The sequence below is a fragment of the Marmota monax genome, unplaced genomic scaffold (genome assembly GCF_021218885.2).
Source record: "Marmota monax isolate L192 unplaced genomic scaffold, Marmota_monax_Labrador192_F-V1.1 WCK01_AAM20220418_F8-fsc00319, whole genome shotgun sequence".
NCBI classification, from domain to species: Eukaryota; Metazoa; Chordata; class Mammalia; order Rodentia; family Sciuridae; genus Marmota; species Marmota monax.
The window spans coordinates 1,028,239-1,048,301 of record NW_026692103.1 but is presented as its reverse complement, the minus strand read 5'-3'; the positions used below and the strand labels follow the sequence as shown (position 1 = coordinate 1,048,301).

Sequence of the window (20,063 nt, the reverse complement as noted above, 5' to 3'; positions counted from 1 at the left end):
TTTCAATGAATGAAATGGCCTTTTCTAGCAGAAACACTGTTATCTGTATATGGTAGTTAAAGCACTTGAAACTTAAGTTCTGTTTCTGGTTCTCCCAGTAACTGGTTCCAACCAGCAATCCACAAGACAAATGTTTACTGAATGCCTAGTATGTGCAGGGCACCACATGGGATAAAAACATGATAAGACAGGAATATGTAGATTCTGCTCTCAAGAACTTTGAAATGAGGTATGGGGAGATGTGACCAATGTGATAAAACCCTGTCCAACAAAGGAGTTTATAATAAATGCCTTAAGGAAAATGAAAGTATAATAAAATTTCAGAGGAAATAAAAATTAATTCCCGATTAGGAACAGATTCAGAATTAAAAGTTTTAATTTACGTTTCTGCTCTGGGGAAACAATGAAAAATAACTAAAAATACTGGCTTGGTAGTATAAGGGATGAGCAGCAGGAAAGATCCAGTACCAGCAGAGATCTGAATTAAAGGCAAAAGTAATACAAGGACCAGTTATCATTCTCTTTCTAGAGATGTCCATTCAAAGAAATGGAACATTATTAAAGGTGGACAATAACTGTGCCACAATAAACATCTAAGGCTCTGAGATTTCACTCCCAAAGGAGTCTCAGGAGTCCTACTTTCTTCCCTGGTAAGAGCCCTAGATACCTCAGAATGAGATATATTACTTATATGTCTACTGTGAAACCAACATCCTCGGTTTGTTTTCAGGACTGAATCAAAATACCATGAGATCACAATTTTCCCCAGAGGCCAGCATTTGTGAGGCCAGCATTTTTCTTTTAATTGATACTTTGAAATTGAGTTCTTTTATATCAGTGATTCTGGAGATAAAGAAAAGATTTTGTTAATGTTTCTGAGAACTGAAATATACTAACAAATGCTTTGAGGTATACTTGGTCAGAGTATAAACAGGGGGAATCATCTTTTCCCCAGAATATCTCTAGGATGGTGGTCTTCAAGGACAGGATGAGGGGAATCTGGTCTCCTCATCTCCATTGGTTAACATTTCTTTTCTACATATGAAAGAGTCTGTAGTGCCACTCATTTCAGACCTCTTGCTACAGTCTCCTCCTTGCTCCCTTACTTCTCTTTCCTTTCCTGTTAAGAAAATAAATTTTTCTGAGCTCAGTAGAGAATTTCCAGGGATTTTTTTTGTTGCTGATAAGTGTAGTTTCCTAAGTGTCTCTCAAGGATTTTACAACTGTGTCCAGCTGTGGTGTGGACTGGCAGGGGCAAGTGGGCAAACACTGGGTGTAAGCTGAGCCACCCTCCCTTGATCTGCTTCCAGTCAGGGTTTGATATACCATAGGAGTTAAGGAAGACTCTGTATCTGGAAGAAAGAAAAAGGGAAAAAATGGAAAAGCAGCAGAGGCAGGCAGTCAATTACCTTGGCCCGTTTCTTGCAGAGTAGCACCACGATGCTCAAGAACCCTGCTGCTGCGGCATATCCCAAAGGAGTCAGGCCACTTTCAGAAGAGGCATCTACATTGGCCCCAAATTCCAAAAGCAAGGCCACCATTTCTGTGTAACCAAGATGAGACTGAACACATAGAATTGGAGCATTATTTAAAACCTCTGTCCGGTAATTAATATTGGCACCTCCCAAAATCAGCAGTCGGCTGACCTAAAAATAAATAAATGAATGAAATAATAATCAGACAATAGAAATAATAATCAGATATCAGCTATATTCCAACAATGTCTAGCAGCATTTAGTAATTTTTATATTTGTCATTTGTTCCCTTTTTAATACCTTGCTGTTGAAAGGAACATAAAGTTTTCTCTTTTTGCTCATTAGCTAGAGCAAATGCCACCCATACTATAGGGCTGAACATCAGCTCTACTAAGTGAACTTCTCACCAGAAAAACTCCTCCCAAAACAAGATACCCTAGATCAGTTTAGTCTCTAGAACCAGCAGGACCTGATCCCATATGCTGAAAACAGCTTATAGAGGTAGATGGACAGTAGGGTTTATCTTCGAGTGAGATAACGAAGTATAAACAAAATAAATTATTAGTAAGAGATTAATTGACAGGAGACGGTCTAAGGCAAGTCAGAGATCATCAAAACAGCTACTTAATATTCTTCTGATATTTTTTTCACAGTTAATTCTTTAAAGTATTTGTAATTTTTAAAAAAAATTTTGCATTTACCTTTATATTTGGAGTGTAGAGATTTCGTAGAGATGCCAATGCCATGGAAAGACCTTCTGTACTATAAGAGATCCAGAGACCTTGGAGGATGGAAGATGATACTCCAACTTTTTTACTCAAACCCTGAAAAAGAAATACAGAGACAACTCAATTACTAGCCAAGCTAAAAAGTATCATCAGTTGTTAGTGGTCTCTAGATCTGTGGTATCAATAAATAAGAGCAGAGTCTCACCTTAACAATATTCAAGCCCAAGAAAGCCCATCTCCTGATAGGGACAAAAACTACTCTTATAGGAATAAGGGAACTTAAATTGTCTTTATCTGGGCAGTTAACAAATCTATTTAACATCTTTCCTTTCTACTCTATCTGATGTAATTTGTTTTTCCATATCTTTTTGATCAGCCTTCATGAATGAATCCCTTAAATTCAAATTACTAAAATTACACTGTGGCAGAGACAACACATTGTGATTACTGATTTTCATTTCATTCTGGGAATTTGAGAAAACTATTTCTCAGGCTCCTTTACAGTTAATGGGTCATGTGACTGAATTCTGATTAATAAAATTGGGGTAGAAGTAATATACCATGTCCAGGTGTGGCCCCCAAATCTCATTTCTGCATACTTTATGACTCTTGACTACAGGTCAGATGCAGATAATTCAATGGAGATAATTTCAGTAATGTTACATAGAGTGGGGTATGGTGGCACATGCCTGTAATCTCAGCGACTCAGGATTACAGAAGTTTGAGGCAGAAAGATCATAAGTTTGAGGCCAGAAACTTAGCAAGACCCTAAGCAACTTAGTGAAATTCAGTCTTAAAACAAAAAATAAAATGGGCTGAAGATGTAGCTCAGTGGGTAAAGTGTGCCTGGGTTCAATCCTCAGGATCAAAAAATAAGGAGTGTCCATCTAGCCATCCAGGTACTGGGTGCACTGAAATGAATAAGGGTGGATGACAGCAGCTTTTGATTGTTCATTATAACTCCATAATCTCTTTTAATTTGTGCTAATAATAGGGACTCAATTACTAAGTCTCTTATTTGGTCAATTAGTTCATATACAAACACAAAAAACTGAAACAAACCTATGGCTAAGTCATTATGATTATTTATTTTGACATGAGATCAAATATTTATAGTTCTTTTTGTAAGAATTCCAAATGCTACTCAGTCAGGGTTGGAGTCCAGTCAAATTGGGTTTGAGGGTTCACCTCCACTGTAGATCCCAGAAAACCAGGAAATTTAACTCTGATTCCCCATTTGGGCTTCCGTCTCCTAATTTAGAATATGTGTGGTTCTCACCAAGGCCTTCTGAAGAACAATAAACTATATTAACAAATTAAATAAAAAATCAGCAGAAAGTAATATCTATATTCCAATAGTGGAAACTTTTTGTTTTTTGTTCCGGGAATTCAACCCAGGGTTGCTTAACCACTGAGCCACATCCCCATTCCTATTTTGTATTTTATTTAAAGACAGGGTCTCACTAAATTTATTAGCACCTTGCTAAATTGCTGAGGCTGGCTTTGAACTCTCGATCGTCCTGCCTCAGCCTCCAGAGCTGCTGGGATTACAGGAGTGCGCTACCATACCCAGGGCAAGAGTGGAAACTTAACAATGGAAAACATGCCTTATAGGTTATGGTGGAGGGGAAAAAAAAAAAGAAAGGGAATATATTCAGATATCTATTATATGTCAAGTGTTGTGCAAGGATTTTTTCATGCATTAGCTTTTTTAATTTAATCTAATCTCCACAACAGTCCTATTAGGTAGAATTTATCAGTATTTTCATATTGGAGGAAAGAACTTAGAAAAGGTTAAGTAATTTGTCCAGTGTCACATAACTACAGAGGCTGGAATTAGAATCCAAGTTTTTTGTTTTTTTTTTTTAAACTTTAAAGTTCATGTTCCTTGGGGCTGGGGTTGTGGTTCAGCAGTAGAGCGCTCGCCTAGCACATGGGAGACCCTGGGTTTGATCCTCAGCACCACATAAAAATAAATAAAGATAAAAAAAGTTCATGTTCCTTCTATTACACCAACATTAAAAAATCTGAAATCTCAGTCAGAAAAGAAGCAACTAGAAAACTAGAATAGACAAAACAGCTAATTGCTAGATTTCCCCTTTACCTCTAACTACCAACCATTCACTTTCTTTGGTCCTCTTTTCCCAAACTGTCCTTTTTTTTCCTTTCATTCCTTTTTTGATACTGGGGATTGAACCCTGGGAGCTTTACCACTAAGTTACATCCTCAGCCATTTTTTATTTTGAGACAGGGTCTTTTTTTAATATTTATTTTTTAGTTATAGGTGGACACAATATCTTTATTTATTTATTGTGGTGCTGAGGATTGAACCCAGTGCCTCACACATGCTAGGCGAGAGCTCTCCTGCTGAGCCACAACCCTAGCCCCAGTCAGGGTCTTATTAAGTTGCTGAGGCTAGTCTTGAACTTGGGATCCTCCTTCCTCAGGCTTCCAAGTGGTTGAGTTGTGCACCACTGTGCCAGGCTAAAAATAGTCTCATCTGCTCCTATGGCTTTATTCCTATTATTTTTAACTAAGCATTATGTTTTTTAAAAAATATTTTTATTAGTTGCTGATGGACCCTTATTTATTTATTTACATGCAGTGCTGAGAATCTAACCCTGAACCTCACACATGCTAGGTAAGTGCTCTCCCGCTGAGCCACAAACCCAGCCCAGCATTATGTTTCTTTTCCAATTGTGAAACTTAAAGTAGTAAAAGTAGTATTGTGCGTATAATCTGTAGTAGTCAATTTCTCATCGAATATTAAGTGAGATTCATTAATATTTTCACTTAATCCATTGAGTTATTAAGAGTATTATTTTATACAAGAGAAATGCTGGATCAGTGTTTATTAAAGTTATGTGGCAATTCTCTGATATCAGAGGGGGTTCAGAAAACGTATTTTGCTTCTCTGAAAGATGTAGGAGCTTACCCGCCTATTCAGCAACTATAAGTTTGGATTTAGTTTTCTTGAATATAAATTGCCTGTTTTCTGTGTGATCTTCATTTTAAAGATTAATTAAAAAAATACACAGGTCGGGCACCATGGTGCACTCCTGTGAACTCAGTGGCTCGGGAGACTGAGGCTGGAGGATATTGAGTTTAAAGCCAGCCTCAGCAATTATCAAGGGGCTAAGCAACTCAGTGAGATCCTGTCTCTAAATAAAAATACAAAATAGGGCTGGGATGTGGCTCAGTGGTTGAATGCCCCCCGAGTTCAATCCCCAGTAGCCCCCCCACCACCAAAACAAAAGACACAGTAAGGTTAAATAACTTGCTAGGCCAGGTGCAGTGGTGCACACATGTAATCTTGTTTACTCCCGAGGTTGAGGCAGGAGGAATGTAACTTGGCAATTCAGTGAGACCCTGTTGCAAAGTAAAGGGATGGGGACGTAGCTTAATGATAGAGTGCCCCTGAGTTAAATCCCCAGTACCGTAAAAAAAACACAAAACAAAACAAAAAAAAAAACTTGCTTGAAGTCCTACAGTCTGGAAGTAGGAAAAGTAGAATCTAGTCTGGTTTCAAAGCCAAATCTATTTTAACTACCATGCTCACTGTACTGTCATCTTTAAATGAATTATATAGATTAGTGATTTTCAACTTTTTGGGCTACATATTAGAATTATCTGGAGAGCTTCTAAAAAATACTAATACAGGGGGCTGGGTTTGTGGCTCAGTGGCAAAGCTCTCACCTAGCACGTGTGAGGCCCTGGGTTGGATCCTCAGCACCACATATAAATAAATAAAATAAAGGTATTGTGTCCAACTACAACTAAAAGATAAAAATATTTAAAAAATACTAATACAATGTGGAGAATGAAAAATTGCATAGCCACTTTGGAAGACAGTCTGTCAACAAAGCTAGGATTACCATATAATCTGATAATCTCACTCATTTTACCCAAATGAGGTGAAAATTTACAAACTAAACTCCTTCTATGAATATTTATAGCAATTTTGTTAACAACCCCAAAGTCATCAAGATTCCCCCTTTTTTTTTCTTTGAGCACCAGGGATTGAACTCAGGGTCATTCGACCACTGAGCCACATCTCCAGCCCTATTTTGTATTTTATTAGAGACAGAGTCTCACTGAGTTGCTGAGCACCTCACTAAATTGCTAAGGCTGGTTTTCAATTTGTGATGTTCCTGCCTCTGCCTCCCCAAGCTGCTGCCTTTAATAGATAAACTACCAACAAATAAACAGTGGTACATCCATACAATGTAATATTATTAAGCAATAAAAGAAACAAGGTATCAAGCCACAAAAAGACATGGAAGAACCTTGAATGCATATTGCTAAGTGGAAGAAGTTAATCTAAAAAGACTACATGCTGGGTGAGTCCAACTATATGAAATTCTGGAAAAGATATTACTCTGGAGATAGTAAAAAAGATCACTGGTTGCCAGGGTTGGGGAGGAAAAGATATAAGAAGTGAATATATAAAACAGAGGAATTTTAGGACAATGAAACTATTCTATACTGCACTTGTAGATACAGGACATTATACATTTGGCAAAATCCAAAGAAACAACACAGAATGAACCCTAATGTAAACTATGGATTTCAATTTATAATAATGCATTAATATTGGTTCATTCGTTGTACCCAATGTACCATGTCTGTACAAGATGTTAATAGGAGGAATTGTGGCTGGGGGAGTGAGCATAGGGAATTCTGGTTTCAGTTCAATTTTTTATACAAACCTAAAATTGCCCTAAGAAATAAAGTTTATTAAAAAAGGCTATGTTCTACTCCAGAACAATGAATCATAGTTTCTGGGAGTAAGGTTCAGGAATGTGTACTTGTTTTTTAAAGCTCTCTCTGAAAATCTAATGCATAGCCAGATTTGAAAAACCACTGACCTAGATCTATAGATAAATTCAAAGACTCAATGTTGAGTGGGAAAGAAAAAAGCTTTAGAATTATATGAATAGTATGATACTATTTTATGTCAATTAAAAAAAAATTCATATGTTGTTTAATATGTTACTGATTGGGCGTAGCAGTGCACATATATAATCCCAGCAGCGCAGGAGGCTGAGGCAAGAGGATTGTGAGTTCAAAGCCAGCCTCAGCAAAAGTGAGGCACTAATAAGCAAATCGGAGAAACCCTGTCTCTAAGTAGGGTTGGGGATATGGCTCAGGGGTTCAGTGCCCCCGAGTTCAATCCACAGTACCAAAACAAAATTAAAACAAAACAAAGAATATGTTACTGATGTTGGAAAAGTACAAAATATGCATAAGAAAAGAACATATATTAAGATTATTAATGTGCTAAATTCTCATGCATTTTGAATTGAAGCTATTTTTAGAGGAGGGATAGAAATGAGATAAGAAAGGAATGTTATACAAGTACCTACTGTTATTTGTTATACTTTTTAAAAATAAAGAAAAAATCTGAAATAAACATGAAAAAAATCTTAATATTTGTTAAATGGCTATTATCAGATTATTTATTCAATTGAATAAATCCGCTAGATATCAGAATAAATAATCTGATAATATGCTTTCTTATATGTTGAAAATATTTCATAATAAGAATTTAAAAAGGAATTAGGGCTATCTCTTTATCTAAAGTAAGAAAAAAGGTAAGAATTGGTAATCATATAGATTTATTTGTTGGTAAGGGGAAGAGACTAATTAAAGGAAGTCATAAATCAAGTAGAATGTCTTTAATGTTTTTCAGTGACTCATAAGTTAGGTTGTTTAATTAGTTGGCTTGTTTAAGAGATATAGGAAAAAGAAACAGAAAAGGGAGATGAGTAAGAATAGACCTTTGTAAGTTAACTTCAATTAAATGCCCCAGTAAATGGACCATAAGGCAGCGCTGAGAGCCCCAATGAGATTGGAGTGAATATATAAGATACAAACCTAGAATAAAGAACCAGAGTCTAAGATATAAAATATTAGCTTTATTTATACTGTTGACTTTTGATTTCTTCTAGTTGGTGGGGCTGACCTTTTTGCTCTTCAGAGACGTGAAAGAAAAGAGTTTCAGTTTAAATTCAACAAAGATGACAGGCAGATAACTGTGATCCCACTACCAGTCACATAGCCCAAAATAACTCATAATTAAATTCTAAGCTTATGGTTTCTCAAAGAGAACTTTATGCTCAAATAACCTGAAAAAGTGCTTCTTCAGTATCTGTATCTATTACTCAGATGAGATAGGATGTCTTTTTGTCTCTTTTGGTAATGGAGTACCTTCCTTAGAATCTAAATTTATAGCCTAGAATAATAATGCTTAGTATTTTTGAATACTTCAATAAAATAGCATGAATAACCAAGAACAGTCTCTTTTTTGAAATTTTAGGTACAGCTCAGATATCTTAAGGCATGGCAAAACACAATTCTGGCACTTAGCCAATGAGTTTCATTAAAGTAAGTTATTTGCAGACATATCAGCCCAGTGTCCCACATGCAGATACCCAATTCTCTCAAATGGATTATCACTATTCTTATCTGACCATTGGACATAGTCATGTTTGGTTATAGAAAAAGGATACTGGTAAACCAAGGAAATGGCATCCTTCATTATAGAGAAAGGGTTGGAAAATTATAACCTTTGGCCAATCCAGCATTTTCTTTTTGTCAGTCAAGTTTTATTGGAATACAGCCTTACCCAATCATTTCTATATTATCTCACTGTTTTCTAGCTACAATGGCAGTTGAGTGGTTGTGACAAAGATTATATGGACTATAAATATTGGGTTCTTTATGGAAAAAGTCTGCCAATTACTACTATAAGAGAATGCTTGGTAACCTCTGAAGTGATAAATGGATTACCATGTGCAATTTATGCTCATTATTCTTATTTTTGGGAAAAAGATTCTTGCTAAGCATCTTCTGCTTATAACATTTCCCTCCACTGGCAAATGGTTCCAGCAAGAAATGTGACAGGATTGACCAACTAAAGGAGCACTTTGGAGGACAGCATTTAAGGATCTAATTGCAAAAATACTCCCAAATTCTTCCCATAACTAGAATAAATTGAATGAAAACTCCCTGCATTATAAACTAGGTTGAAATATTTCTGGCCATGACTTATACTCATTTTGTTGCCTTTAGATTAAAAAAAATTAAATGGCTATTAGAGTATTACAAAAATTACAAGTCCTCGACAATATGAATCATTCAGGAAGTGCAAATCAAAACCACAATGAGATATCACTTCACACTTGCTAGAATGGCTAAAATAAAAGATAATGTCTAATGAGTGCTGGTGAAGGTGTGAAGATATTAAAATTTGGGGGGATGCTGGGATTGAACCTAGGGTTTCACACATGCTAAGCTTATGCTCTACCACTGAGCTACACCTCCAGCCTGGTGTGAAGAAACTGAAACCCTCATATACCTCTGGTGGGACTATAAAATGGTGTGGCCACTTTGGAAAACAACTTGGAAATTCCTTAATATGTTAAATATAGTTACTATATTACCTAGAAATTCTACTTCTTCTTTGGTTCAATTTTTTTCTGTTCTTTTCTTCCTTCCTTCTTTCTTTCTTTCTTTTTTTTTAAGAGAAGGCGTATTGCTAAGTTGCTCAGGCTGGCCTCAACTCCCAGGCTCAACTGATCCTCCTGTCTCAGCCTCCTGAGTGCTGGACTACAGGCTCTGTGCCCAATGCAACTCTACTTCTAAGTATATATACTCAAGAAAACTAAAGACATACTGTCTATCCACAAACCTGTACCCACACATTGTAAAAATACTGTCACTAAGCTGTGACTGTACTAAATACCATTTTAAATTGGCCAATTTTATTTTCTAAAGATGGAAAAATCAGTAAGCTAATGTTCATAGCAGTATCATTCACAACAGCCCAAAGTGGAAACAACTCAAATGTCTAAGTGTGAATGAATGAACAAAATGTGGTAGATTCACAAAATAGAATATCACTTGGCAATAAAGAGGAATATATAGCTGGTATATGCTGCAATATTAATAAACTCTGAAAACTCTGTGTTAAGTCAAAGGTGCCAGACACATTAGACCACATATTATGATTCCATTTATATGAAATGTGCAAAAAAGTAAAATCTATAGAGAAATAGAAAGTAGAGTGAGGGATGACAAAATAGTCATGAGGTTTATTTTTTTAGGGTGCAGAAATGTACTGATAGAGACTGGAGGAGGAAGCTGCCCGGCGCCAGCCAAGCCAGACTGGAGGAGGAAGCCACCCGGCGCCAAGCCAGACCAGAGGAGGAAGCCCGGCCTCACCCCGTGTGCTAGTCCGGAGGAAGCCCATGAACCCTTAAAACCCATCAAAGGGGGTGTGGCTACCAGCACGGTTCTGCGGCTGATCCAGGTACCTGGTTTCCAACTCCCCCACCCTTAGCTGCGATAACTCAAAATATTTCCCACAAGCTTTTGGGGGTTGTAGCTATCAACGCAAAACAACAACTGCACAGGCACCTGGTTTCTACCTCAGAGACTAGAGTAGGGAAGATACAGGTGGAAGCTCATTTCCTTTCACACTGGCTATACCCACCACCCTGAACACAGAGGCTCAAGCTAGGAATAGACAATGCCACCTACTGGAAGCAAGGAAAACAGTGTTCTGAGAGACTTTTTTTTCTTTTTTCTCTCTTTCTTTCTCTCTTTTCTTCTCTCTCTTCCACAACTTCAACATATGTGAAACCAAGAACTGTGCATGAACAGCCGAATTACCAAAGTAATATAATATAGAGGAATTGCATATACCCCACCTTCCCCCCATGTTTTTCCTTTATTTCTATCTTACGTTCCTTTTCCTTCTCTTATTTCTCTTTTCTTCTTTGTTATTTTTTTCTTGTTTTTCATTCGTATTCTCTCTATCCCACTTTCAGTCTCCTAACTTTTGCTATCTATACATAGGGTAACTATCTAAATACAGATAGGAGGTTGTGTCTATACATTCTTCCATAAATTACCAGTCTATTGGTTAGAGTTCTCCAAAGGTGCTAAGTTAGTTTAACCTCATACCCTCACTCCTTTCCCTCTAAGTATAACATCCTTCGTCTGAAATTAAGTTTTCTATATGCCACCAGATATGGTATGCCTTTTATGAAATTAATGAATATATTCTTAAGTAATAATTAAAACCAATATCTATAGACTTAGAATATAACTATAAATGTATTAATAATGAAAACTTGTGCTTAGATAATGTACTGTTGATATTGGGAACTGTTAACATTGTCTTTCTCCGCAAAAGAGGGATTTTGGAGCTATACAAGAACAATACAAATATATAAGGGGAGAAACATTAACACAACAGTTTCACAAAGCTAGAAAGAATCATAAGCATTATGAAAAGACAAGGAAAGAAAGGACCACAAACAATACAGGTCAATTCAACATTAGATGAGGTAATATCTACAGCTGATGGAATATCAGACAAAGAGTTCAGGATATACATAATTCAGATGATCTGGAGTCTCAAGGAAGACATTATACAGGTCAGACAACGAAACATCACTTTGACAATGAATTACATAAACAAATCCAAGAAGCAAAAGATCAACTCTGTAGGGAGATAGAGGATATAAAAAACAAACAAACAGAAATCCTGGATATGCAGGAAACAATAAACCAAATTAAAAACTCAAATGAGAGTATTACCAGCAGAGTAGAACACTTAGAAGATAGAACTTCAGACAACGAAGACAAAGTTTTTCAACTTGAAAAGAACATAGACAGCTCAGTGAGAATGTTAAGAAATCATGAGCAGAACATCCAAGAATTATGGGATAACATAAAGAAACCAAACCTAAGAGTTATTGGGATACAAGAATGTATAGAGGTCCAAACCAAGAATAGAATGAGCAATCTATTCAATGTAATAATACTAGAAAACTTCCCAGACTTAAAGAATGAAAAAGAAATCCAAATACTAGAAGCCTACAGGACACCGAATGTACAAAATCATAAGAGATCCACACCAAGACACATAATAATGAAGATGCCCAACATACAGAATAAGGAGAGAATCTTAAAAGCCACAAGAGAGAGGAAGCAGATTACATTTAGGGGTAAACCATCAGGATAACTGCTGATCTTTCAACACAGTCTCTGAAAGCTAGAAGATCCTGGAACAACATATTTCAAACGCTGAAAGAAAAAGGGTTCCAACCAAGAATCATGTACCCAGTGAAATTAAGCTTCAGGATTGAAGATGAAATAAAAATCTTCCATGATAAACAAAAGTTAAAAGAATCTGCAGCTAGAAAACCAGCTCTTCAAAACATCCTTGGCAAAACATTACAGGAAGAGGAAATGAAAAATAACAATGAAAACCAACAGCGGGAGGTAGTACAGTAAAGGAAAAACTAATCATAGAGGAAAAACAAATAATGTTAAGTAACATACATAATCAAATATGGCTGGAAATACAAATCATATCTCAATAGTAACCCTAAATGTTAATGGCTCAAATGCACCAATCAAAAGACATAAGCTAGTCGAATGGATTAAAAAAAAAGATCCAACAATATGTTGCCTACAGGAGACTCATCTGATAGGAAAAGACATACACAAACTGAAGGTGAAAGGTTGGGAAAAATCATATCACTCATACGGACCCTGGAAGCAAGCAGGGGTGTCCATACTTGTATCAAATAAAATAGACTTCAAACCAAAGTTAATCAAAAGGGATAAACAAGGACACTACATACTGCTTAAGGGAACCATACACCAACAAGACTTCATGATCATTAATATATATGCCCCAAACAATGGTGCAGCTACGTTCATCAAACAAACTCTTCTCAAGTTCAAGAGTCAAACAGACCACAACACAATAATCATGGGAGATTTTAACACTCCTCTCTCACCACTGGACAGATCTTCCAAACAAAAGTTGAATAAAGAAACCATAGAACTCAATAATACAATTAATAATTTAGACTTAATTGATATATACAGAATATACCACCCAACATCAAGCGGATACACTTTCTTCTCAGCAGCACATGGATCCTTCTCAAAAATAGACCATATATTATGTCACAGGGCAAATCTTAGCAATTACAAAGGAGTAGAGATACTACCATGCATTTTATCTGATCATAATGGAATGAAATTGGAAATCAATAATAAAATGAGAAAGGAAAAATCCTACATCACATGGAGATTAAACAATATGCTACTGAATGAACAAAGGGTTACAGAAGACATCAAAGAGGAAATTAAAAAATTCTTAGAGGTAAATGAAAACTCAGACACAACATATCGAAATCTCTGGGACACTATGAAAGCAGTACTAAGAGGAAAATTCATTTCATGGAGTTCATTCCTTAAAAGAAGGAAAAGCCAACAAATAAATGACCTCACACTACACCTCGAAGCCTTAGAAAAAGAAGAACAAATCAGCAGCAAATACAGTAGAAGGCAAGAAATAATTAAAATTAGAGCTGAAATCAATGAAATCGAAACAAAAGAAACAATTGAAAAAATTGACAAAACTAAAAGTTGGTTCTTTGAAAAAATAAATAAGATTGATAGACCACTAGCCACGCTAACAAAGAGAAGAAGAGAGAGAATCCAAATTACTAGCTTACGGGATGAAAAAGGCAACATCATAACAAACAATTCAGAAATATAGAAGATAATTAGAAATTATTTTGAAACCCTATACTCTAATAAAATAGAAGATAGTAAAGGCAACGATAAATTCCTTAAGACATATGAACTACCCAGATTGAGTCAGGATGATATAAACAACCTAAACAGACCAATATCAAGTGAGGAAATAGAAGAAGCCATCAAAAGACTACCAACCAAGAAAAGCCCAGGACCGGACGGATATACAGCAGAGTTTTACAAGAACTTTAAAGAAGAACTAATACCAATACTCTACAATCTATTTCAGGAGATAGAAAAAGAGGGAGAACTTCCAAATTCATTCTATGAGGCCAATATCACCCTGATTCCCAAACCAGATAAAGACACCTCAAAGAAAGAAAACTACAGACCAATATCCCTAATGAATTTAGATGCAAAAATCCTCAATAAAATTCTGGCAAATCGGATACAAAAACATATCAAAAAGATGGTGCACCATGATCAAGTAGGATTCATCCCTGGGATGCAAGGCTGGTTCAATATTCGGAAATCAATAAACGTTATTCACCACATCAATAGACTTAAAGATAAGAACCATATGATCATCTCGATAGACGCAGAAAAAGCATTCGACAAAGTACAGCATCCCTTTATGTTCAAAACACTAGAAAAACTAGGGATAACAGGAACTTACCTCAACATTGTAAAAGCTATATATGCTAAGCCTCAGGCTAGCATCATTCTAAATGGAGAAAAACTGAAGGCATTCCCTCCAAAATCTGGAACAAGACAGCGATGCCCTCTCTCACCACTTCTATTCAATATAGTTCTTGAAATACTGGCCAGAGCAATTAGACAGACAAAAGAAATTAAAGGCATTAAGATAGGAAAAGAAGAACTTAAATTATCACTATTTGTGGATGATATGATCCTACACCTAGAAGACACACAAGGGTCTACAAAGAAACTACTAGAGCTAATAAATGAATTCAGCAAAGTAGCAGGATATAAAATCAACACGCATAAATCAAAGGCATTCCTGTATATCAAAGACAAATCTTCTGAACTGGAAATGAGGAAAACCACCCCATTCACAATATCCTCAAAAAAAAAAAAAAAACTTGGGAATCAACCTAACAAAAGAGGTGAAAGTTTTATACAATGAAAACTACAGAACCCTAAAGAGAGAAATAGAAGAAGATCTTAGAAGATGGAAAAATATACCCTGTTCATGGATAGGCAGAACTAACATCATCAAAATGGCGATATTACCAAAAGTTCTCTATAGGTTCAATGCAATGCCAATCAAAATCCCAATGGCATTTCTTGTAGAAATAGATAAAGCAATCATGAAATTCATATGGAAAAATAAAAGACCCAGAATAGCAAAAGCAATTCTAAGCAGGAAGTGTGAATCAGGAGGTATAGCGATACCAGATATCAAACTGTACTACAGAGCAACAGTAACAAAAACAGCATGGTACTGGTACCAAAACAGGCAGGTGGACCAATGGTACAGAATAGAGGACACAGAAACCAATCCACAAAATTACAACTATCTTATATTCAATAAAGGGGCTAAAAGCATGCAATGGAGGAAGGATAGCATCTTCAACAAATGGTGCTGGGAAAACTGGAAATCCATATGCAACAAAATGAAACTGAATCCCTTTCTCTCACCATGCACAAAAGTTAACTCAAAATGGATCAAGGAGCTTGATATCAAATCAGAGACTCTGCATCTGATAGAAGAAAAAGTTGGCTCCGATCTATATATTGTGGGGTCGGGCTCCAAATTCCTTAATAGGACACCCATAGCACAAGAGTTAAAAACAAGAATCAACAAATGGGACTTACTCAAACTAAAAAGTTTTTTCTCAGCAAAAGAAACAATAAGAGAGGTAAATAGGGAGCCTACATCCTGGGAACAAATCTTTACTCCTCACACTTCAGATAGAGCCCTAATATCCAGAGTATACAAAGAACTCAAAAAATTAAGCAATAAGAAAACAAATAACCCAATCAACAAATGGGCCAAGGACCTGAACAGACACTTCTCAGAGGAGGATATACAGTCAATCAACAAGTACATGAAAAAATGCTCACCATCTCTAGCAGTCAGAGAAATGCAAATCAAAACCACCCTAAGATACCATCTCACTCCAGTAAGATTAGCAGCCATTATGAAGTCAAACAACAACAAGTGCTGGCGAGGATGTGGGGAAAAGGGTACACTTGTACATTGCTGGTGGGACTGCAAATTGGTGCGGCCAATTTGGAAAGCAGTATGGAGATTCCTGGGAAAGCTGGGAATGGAACCACCATTTGACCCAGCTATTGCCCTTCTTGGACTATTCCCTGAATACCTTAAAGGAGCGTACTATAGGGATACTGCTACGTCGATGTTCATAGCAGCACAATTCACAATAGCTAGACTGTGGAACCAACTTAGATGCCCTTCAATAGATGAATGGATTAAAAAAATGTGGCATCTATACACAATGGAATATTATTCAGCACTAAAAAATGACAAAATCATGGAATTTGCAGGGAAATGGATGGCATTAGAGCAGATTATGCTAAGTGAAGCTAGCCAATCCCTAAAAAACAAATGCCAAATGTCTTCTTTGATATAAGGAGAGCAACTAAAAACAGAGCAGGGAGGAAGAGCATGAGAAAAAGATTAACATTAAACAGGGACTAGAGGTGGGAGGGAAAGGGAGAGAGAAGGGAAACTGCCTGGAAATGGAAGGAGACCCTCATTGTTATACAAAATTACATATAAGAGGATGTGAGGGGAAAGGGAAAAAAAATCAAGGGAGAGAAATGAATTACAGTAGATGGGGTAGAGACAGAAGATGGGAGGGAAGGGGAGGGGGGATAGTAGAGGATAGGAAAGATAGCAGAATACAACAGTCACTAGTATGGCAATATGTAAAAATGTGGATGTGTAACCGATGTGATTCTGCAATCTGTATACGGGGTAAAAATGGGAGTTCATAACCCACTTGAATCAAATGTATGAAATATGATATGTCAAGAGCTTTGTAATGTTTTGAACAACCAATAAAAAAATAAATGTACTGATAATGGTGATAATGGCACAACTGTAAATGTATTAAAAAATCACTGACATGTACAAGAAGGGGAGTTACACAGAAGATGGAAGGAGAACCTCGTTGTTATACAGAATACATATATGATGTTGTAATGAGAAAAAGAAAAAAAAAGTGTGTCACATTAGATTGGATAGAGAGAAAGGATGGGAGAGGAGCGGAGGAGTAGGGAGGATAGGAAGGGCAGCAGAATAGAATAGACAAGATGATTGATGTATGTACATTCCATGTATGTATTATACATCAAAATACATTCTACTGTCATGTATGACTAAAAAAAATAAATAAAAATTTAAAAAAATTGGTGAATTTTGTGTGGCATACAAGGTTATTATTTGATAAAGCTGTTAAAAACAATTAAATGGCTCCACAGACAGCCAAATATCCAGAAAAACAGATCCTCTACCTTCTCATGTTTTAAGTCATTTTTGATACATATGCATTTTTCATGAACAAAGATAAGACAAGGGAAATTTAAAATTGGAAATATAAATTGAACTGTACATTACTGCTGATGAGAAGCTATTAGTGGAACTGACTGTAAACTATAAAGCCTGTCTTTGCCTTTTCATGACCTTTAGCTGATGGGGACTAAGAATTTTAGCAGTCTGAAGAGAAGCCAAATCCTATCAAGAAAGAGCACTCTGCATTTAAACTATAAACTGCAGCACCAAAAAAAAAAAAAAAAAACAAAAAAACATGGTCCAAGATTTTATGCTTCAGCTTGCACTCATGTCATCACTGTGTGCTGCATACAGGAGTTATTTATGGCCTGAATCATACAGGGAGCCAGTCTTATCTCAGGCAACCATGTTGTTTGCATCAACATTAGATAAAACTGTGTTAATGACAGAAGTGTATGTCTTAAATGTAGATCTCCATGTACTGAACAATCACACTTGGTTAAATGAATCTTCATGCTATTTTTCTGTTAATGTAATGTTTATTTGGTGCACAAAGGCAGGTTTCAACTTTATTTTTGCATCTGATCCTATGCAGATGGTGATGTTAAAGATTAGTACTTAAGCCATTCTTCAATCTAACTGAATAAATGTATGATCTTAAGAGTTTATGGGAGTAGAAGACCTTTTACAGTTCACTTAAAACTGGAACGAGATAACCTTATCTGTTATTTTAGCACCACTCTGCTTCCACTAAGTAAGGCCATTTTTGGCACAGTGATTTGTTAGACAATTAGGATTCCAAAAAAGGGCTTGTCACTATAGACTTCATTCCTGTCCATCTGATGAACAATATTCTCTGGGTGTGTGCTTATTACTGGTTAGAATTTGCTAGGCTCTTAGATTTGCCCTTAATGTCATTTTTCTGAAGAGAACTCTTTAATCTTTACAAAAACTCTTGGGGGAAAGTGACCATTTTTTTAATTGGTACATTATAATTATAAATAATAGTGGGAATCACTGTTACATCTTCATACATGCATACAACAGAACAATACAATTTGGTCAGTTTCATTCCCCAGTAGGTAACCTTTTCTTCCCTTTATCCCCTACCCATCCTCGGCCTTTTCCCTCTACTGGCCTCCCTTCTATTTCAATAAGATCCTACACTCTTTTTCTCCTTTTCTCTATATAGAGTCCAACTAATGAGAAAAAACACATGACCTCTGACTTTCTGAGTTTGGCTTGTTTTGCTTAACACAATGCTCTCAAAGTCCAAACATTTTCTTCAAAAGGACATAATTTCATTTTTTTCATGACTGAATAAAACACCACTGTGTGTGTGTGAGACATATTGCATTTTCTTCAATCTAACTGAATAAATGTATGATCTTAAGAGTTTATGGGAGTAGCAGACCTTTCACAGTTCACTTGAAACTGGAACGAGATGACCTTATCTGTTATTTTAGCACCATCTATTCATCCACTGATGGATCCCTAGGCTGATTCTATAATTTGGCTATTGTGAATTAAGCTGCTATATCATGAATATGCATATATCACTATAGTATGTGACTTTAGTTCTTTAGGATAAGTATCAAGGAGTGGTATATAACTGGGTCATGTGCTGTTTCTATTCCTAGTCTTTTCAGGAACCTCCTTTACTGATTTCCATAGTGTTCGTACTAATTTATGGCTCCATGAAGAATGTATAAGTGTTAAGGGGAGATAACTGTTTCAGACATCTGTATTTCTCAATTCCAAGGCAGGAAAAAAGCTCTGAAGAGAGACTGTGGGGATTGGAATAATCAGGTGTAAAAATAGCAAACTGGGGGCTAGAAAAATCAGGACAACAAATTTCCTTCTCTGCTTCTATGTGCTAACTCAAAACTGCTATCTGGACTACAAATTCCTAGAGATTGTATCTTTTTAAGTTTAGTATCCCTAGTCCTAGTACAATGCTTCAGTAAGTGTTGAATAGATGAAAGACAGCATGCATATATGCACAAACAGATTAAATATGGTCCCTCTTCTGGATGCTTCAGTCCCGTCTTATGAAAGTTGAGAGAAGCTGATATTATAGAATTCTTGCAAGTTTTGAAATAGCTGGGGAAAAACTGGAATTACAATTTGAGAGAGACTGAGGAAGTAGTTCTAAGGAAGGTTACTGCTAATTCCAGGCAAGTAGTTTAAAAATCATAGCCTCAGGAATATTAAAATCCCCACTAAAACAATTAAAAGAAAATTAAAATATTAGCTGCTCTCTGTAATTTTTAAAAAGACATTGTGAAAACTGTGCTAATGACAGTTGTTACAATATAACTATCCTTAGGAGATGGTAGGTGATATATGGAGCACACGTGTATGTGCATATATGCTCCATGCCTAGGTGATCACGCATAAGATATTTCTTGGAAAGCCTAGAAACCCACTAAATTGAAAGATGGCCAATGTAAATGTTACTGTTAACCTATTAACTGCACTGTAAGACAGGGATAGTTCTCTTTTTAAAGACTGAGGGAGGAACAGGCCATGTGCTTTTGCAGCAAAATAATTTCAGAAAGCAAGGACTACACTGAAATAACAGCAATTTCTTTTCATACACATAATGTTAAGGTAAGTCTGCTAGAAATGGAAAGAAAGAGGGCTTCCATTTCTCTAATTACCTTAAAGATGTGTGCTTTGAGGATGTGATGTCCCAATTCAATAGTCTGCTGTCGGTTTAGTTTTCCCTCTTGGCGAGAAAACCAGAAGGCAAGTAATGTGTGACCACTCCTGCAAAGAAAAAGAAAC

The 20,063-nt window shown here is 36.3% G+C and overlaps 1 protein-coding gene across 8 annotated transcripts in view; it reads right to left on the bottom strand.

The window, feature by feature from the left end:
* Window positions 1-20,063, bottom strand: part of Tanc2 (tetratricopeptide repeat, ankyrin repeat and coiled-coil containing 2) — a 467,438-nt gene that overhangs the window by 39,572 nt on the left and 407,803 nt on the right. For all 8 annotated transcript variants that reach the window (XM_046460981.2, XM_046460989.2, XM_058584913.1 and 5 more), the window contains 3 exons: window positions 19,937-20,045; window positions 2,177-2,299; window positions 1,410-1,646 (listed from right to left, as the gene is read on the bottom strand). In XM_046460981.2, coding sequence (XP_046316937.1) covers window positions 1,410-1,646; window positions 2,177-2,299; window positions 19,937-20,045 — 469 coding nt within the window. The remainder of the gene's footprint in view (window positions 1-1,409; window positions 1,647-2,176; window positions 2,300-19,936; window positions 20,046-20,063) is intronic.